Below are 5,172 nucleotides of genomic sequence, written 5' to 3' on the forward strand. Positions count from 1 at the left end.
AAAAAATTGAATTAAAAAATTACACAAAAAATGAGAAATTTCAAATAGTTAATTTGATATTAATATCGATATATTTTTGTCAAAATTTTATGATATGTTCAAACATATATTTTATTTAAAAATAAAAACATTATCGTTTTTTCAAAATCACATAAATCCATATTATAATATCGACTGAGATAAAGAATAAAATGAAATATAAAAATCACGATGTATCTTCCTACATTGCGCGGGTATGCTTCTAATAAAAAAATGAAAGTAGAAGATTATAATAAGAAAACTTATGAAAATAAATTGCTATTTCATGTATTTTAATCTTTTAACAATTGTGATTTTCGTCCTTATAATTTATGACTATTTTTGTTTCATTATGTATGGTTTATAATTATTTACCATTTTGGTACCTTACAGTTAAAGGTAGGAATTTAATCTAGGGAAAGAAATAGTGATAAATTGTAAATCACAGGGATTAAAATCGAAATTTCTAAAACACAGGGACTAGAATAGAAATTTATAAACCACAAGGACAAAAATAAAGACTATTAACAAACCACAGGGACGAAAATCGTAATTTACTCTAGAAAAAACTAAAATAAAACCAACAATAAGCGAACAAAAGCCGGCCCAGTTTACCTTCTAGGTCTAGGGCATGGATAAACGCTCTGACGCTCTAAAATTTTCAAATTGAGCATCTTGATCTGCTAATCTCTTTTTGTATCTCTCCCAAAAATCTTTCTTGTCATCTTTCAGGTAAATTTCTCTCTTACTTTCTTCGCGATTCAACGATGATCTTGTTATATACTGAATATTATCTACTCTCGCACTTGCGGTTATTGATTTGAACGAAGTCGAAGAACACGACCAGAAAATTTCTGTTCTTGTTATGATTTTGTAACCGATTCACAGTCACTCGAAATTTAAGACCGCTGATACTAATTCTTTTTCCATTTTGATGTTTTTCTTTGGAACCGGACATTTCGTTAGGGTTCGATATGGTTTATTTCGAGACAGAAGTGTGATTAGTCTTGGATAGTTCACATCTTCTTGGATTCTTGAGAAATTGTAAAGTGTGATTGTTTTCATATTCAGATTTTTGGAAATTGGGTCTCTATTTTGTTTTTATAATTTGAAAATGATTCGTGGACTGTTTATATCTTTACATTCGCTGAAAAGGGTTTTGTACTAGTTGTCCAATTGTCTCTTGATAATGAAATTTGACAGGCGGTGTCTCAAAGATTAGCTTGTAACTCACAAGCATAAACATGAAGAAATCCTCCATAGACCATAGTTGCAGGTTCTTGTTGAGGATTCAAAATGTTCTAGTTGTCATAGCCTTCTTTCTTGTGTACGTGTAAAATAGAGCATATACGTGAAGACATCCCCTTAAAATGATATTTTGTGTAATGACTGTAGATTGCCTGTCTTTGAGGTCGTTTTCTCAAATGTAAAATACCATGTAATTTTTATCTTTCTTTTTATAAAAATGTAGATGAAGAGACCCCATGTACGCTAGAATGTTAAGAACATTGCCCAGAGGACTTTTGGCAGCTTTAGCATGTGTTTATTCAGTTATCCTTGTCTTGGGGTTGGTTTGGAAAAAAAAATGTTAGGAAGCATTTAAAAGCTGATGTGATTTCTGATGAAGTTCCATATTGTAATTAGTTAGCAATGGGAAAGTTTATTAGGGTCATGTTGATTCTACTATTCATATGACAACTATATACGTATACATTCCTTTTTTGCTGTCTTTCAAGTCCTGCTTGGTAAAAGATCTCTAATTTGACTTCATTCTTACTGCAGCTTTGTTGCTAAGGTTGAATCATGCGGAGATACAGTCCACCATACCACAGTCCTCCACGGAGAGGATATGGAGGTCGACCAAGAAGTCCTCCCAGGAGGGTATATGAAGGTGAGCGAGGGAGGCACAAGGAGGAGAATCATGGTAGCCTTTTGGTTCGTAATATTCCATTAAATTGCAGGTAAACTTTCTTTATCCATCGTATATGTTTCAGCATGGCTTAATTTTAATCAGTATGCTATTTCTATAGGATCTTATAAACCTCTTCCATTGCTTTTTGAGCTTCCTCCTTTTGGATTCCTTGTGATTATCTAATTTTGTTTTTTCTACTTGGCCTTCTAGGGCTGAAGAGCTTCGTGTCCCTTTTGAAAGGTTTGGAGTGGTCAGAGATGTCTATCTCCCAAAGAACTATTACACTGGGTGGGTATGCATACCGATAAGTTGGTCCCGACTTATCTGGGCCTTTTGACTTCTAATTTATTATGAAATGTTTGAAAATCAAAATATTAATTATAATCTAAAAACTTGTTTAATTACGCGGGTTCTATTCTTGTTGATGCATATGCACTATTTGTATGGATGCCTAAAATTTCTTTCGCTTATTCCATCTCACATATCATTTATGTTATTTGTGATTATGTTTTTCAGTACGTGATCATAAGATGCATATTGGGACACTCTTCTTTTTTTGTTGGTTCCTCTATGATACAGCGCCCCACTATATTTTATAAGCTGTAAAATTTCTAATGCTTGCCATAAATATTCCAAGTTGTACTTGAACAAAGGATTATCATGTGCAAATGATCAACTGTTCCTGCTACATGTTATCCAATTTGATATTGTTCAAACTAACAAATAAATACTTACTTAAGGAAATGGTGCTAGGGAAAGACTTGAGGTTTGCGAACTGAGAGTTCATAGAAGAGCTATGCTTGCTGGTTTTGGTATATCCTGCATACGTGATTAAAATGTATTCTATATCAATTTAATTTGTTGGTGATGGAAAGAAGAGTGAGTTTTATTAGCTCTGCTGTAAAATGCTATTATGTAGGCCTTTCTTTCATTTGTGTTCATGGTGAGTTATGTTTTGACCTGGTTTGTCAGGGGGCGTGTTGTTTGAAGTTAAAACAAGCCCAAGCCCCACAATTGATGAAGGCTCTTCTGTTTATCATTGCCTAACAAATTTCCCATCAAGGGTGTTAAGAGTAATGTTGAAATGAAGAATGTTCCATTATGAAGAGAAATTATATAACCATACAATCATTAGAAGTTTGATGTGGAAGAAGATTGATTCTTCACCAATTGAGGAGAAGTTGAGGAATTTTTACTTTGGGACAACATTGAATTCGAGTTCGTCAATTATTTACAAGAATGTGAAGAATTTTGAAGTCAATTGCATCTTTTGAAGTTGCCAATTTGCCATTCATACTTGATTGTAAAAGAAAAGGTCAGCCATTTGGATCTTAGCTGCTTTCGTGTACTTCTGTATTAGGTTCATATAGAACAATTATGAAGCTGATATATGCTTTACAAGAAGGTATAATAAGAAAAATCTGAATCAACTAGTGTCTCATAGTGGTTGGTGGTTTCTTGTTATTAGGAATTCTATACATATTTGGTGTTTTCTTTCAAGATTTGGTTTGTATTGTATGCAGAGAACCTCGTGGGTTTGCATTTGTGCAGTTTGTGGATGCTTATGATGCTGCAGAGGCCCAATATCATATGAATGGACGGATGTTTGCCGGTAGGGAGATTTCTGTTGTTCTGGCTGCAGAAACAAGGAAGAGGCCTGAGGAGATGCGCCGAAGAACCAGGGTTAGGTAATACATATTGGTTTTGTTTGCAATTATTGTTTGACTATGACGTTTTCTGATAGTTATGATGCTTGAAAATACTATAGAGGACCCTCGGGTAGTGACGGCAGGAGATCTTATCATGGTAACAATAGAACCTCATGTTTTTGTTTTATGTTGAGATTTTTGTTTTTCATTGCTCATGTGTGATTGATTAGTCATGCTTGTTTTATGTTCTACCTATAAGGGAGATCTCGGTCGCAATCACGGTCCCGTTCACGCTCTCCTCGTCGTCCTTTAGGTTCTAGAAGCCGTCATCGGTCAAGGTACGTAATTCCCAAACTTGCTATTTTGCATGATGACATCCAATTTGTGAAAGGTTGTGAACCTTGTTGCAATCCAACCAGGTCCTACTCTCCCGCTCCCAAACGACGAAGTGACTACTCTCAATCTCCTGTAAAAAGAGAGCCTCGATCGCCTCTTGTAGGACGAGAGATTGATGATGTTCGTAGGTCTTATTCTCCAGGTTATGGTGCTGCTGCCGACCAGAATGTTGATAGGTACGTTTTCATCTTGTATATTTGTTATCGCCACAGATGATTGCAATGTTTTCCAGTTACCTGATTGAGTGAAACATGGTTATGTAGGAGGTCTCCTTCTCCGTACGAAGGAGGGGCAGGGTACAAGTCGTCAGCGTCAAGGTCACCACCGGGATCTAGGTCTAGATCTGCTGCTGATATATCACCACCGCCCCGGGATTAACTTAACGGAATGATGTTTATTATATGGACATGTTTGCCATATGTACATGTATGCTACTTAACATTAAAACTTGCTAGTCACTTGGCTTGTGTATTTCTAGAATTAATCGACTTTGTTGTGTTTGATATTTCATGGATTATATATGTGCTCTTTTTCTTCGTTAAAAACCAAATCTGTATTCACAATCCGTATCGAAAGCTGGAAATCAGTTTAAAGTTTATCATTGTTTAAGTTTCATCTTTAAAATTAATTTCTATAGGTATGGAAAAAGTCTTCACAACCCAAGAGAGCTAGGGTTAGTTGGAAAGATTGCAATGTGGTAAAAACTTTTCAAGAGTCATGTTTGCGAGAGATATCTATAAATGGGCGAGAGGGTGGTGGCCTTAAGACAATTTCTTGGAGGAAAATAGCTGAGACGTTAGAAAAGACATATAATTTTATTGTGGACTAAAGACAAATGAAAAACCATTACGGCTACCTCAAAGACAAATATGGAGTTTGGTCAAAATTGAAAAACAAAATTGGAAATATCTATGATGTGTCAACAAACTCTTTTAAACTGTCTGAAGAGAAATGACAAATGGAAACAAATGTTGTAACACCTTGGAATTTCTTCTTCGCCCTCATTCTCCATTTCTTTTTCGTTGAGAATTCTTCCGCCCCGTTTGCAAGATATACGTCTCTATTTATATTTATATGTATTATTTATGTGTGCTTTATATATTAGGATTTTGTATCTTTATATCTTATTTAATCCTTTCTTTGATGTGGAAGTCTTTTGTCATTTACCTAGTAGGATTTAGGGCTAGGGGGTTTTAG

The 5,172-nt window shown here is 35.0% G+C and overlaps 1 protein-coding gene across 1 annotated transcript; it reads left to right on the forward strand.

Annotated features, from left to right (window-relative positions):
• Positions 1-639: 639 nt before the first annotated feature.
• On the forward strand, positions 640-4,514 carry LOC112508197 (serine/arginine-rich SC35-like splicing factor SCL30). The gene is made up of 8 exons (XM_025112988.1): positions 640-750; positions 1,801-1,979; positions 2,141-2,218; positions 3,454-3,618; positions 3,699-3,736; positions 3,839-3,917; positions 3,999-4,151; positions 4,239-4,514. Exons 2-8 carry the CDS (start codon positions 1,822-1,824, stop codon positions 4,351-4,353), a joined length of 786 nt encoding a protein of 261 aa, XP_024968756.1. The 5' UTR covers positions 640-750; positions 1,801-1,821; the 3' UTR covers positions 4,354-4,514.
• The last annotated feature ends 658 nt before the right edge of the window (positions 4,515-5,172 follow it).

This window comes from Cynara cardunculus (genome assembly GCF_001531365.2).
Source record: "Cynara cardunculus var. scolymus isolate 2C chromosome LG 1, CcrdV1, whole genome shotgun sequence".
Classification (NCBI taxonomy): Eukaryota; Viridiplantae; Streptophyta; class Magnoliopsida; order Asterales; family Asteraceae; genus Cynara; species Cynara cardunculus.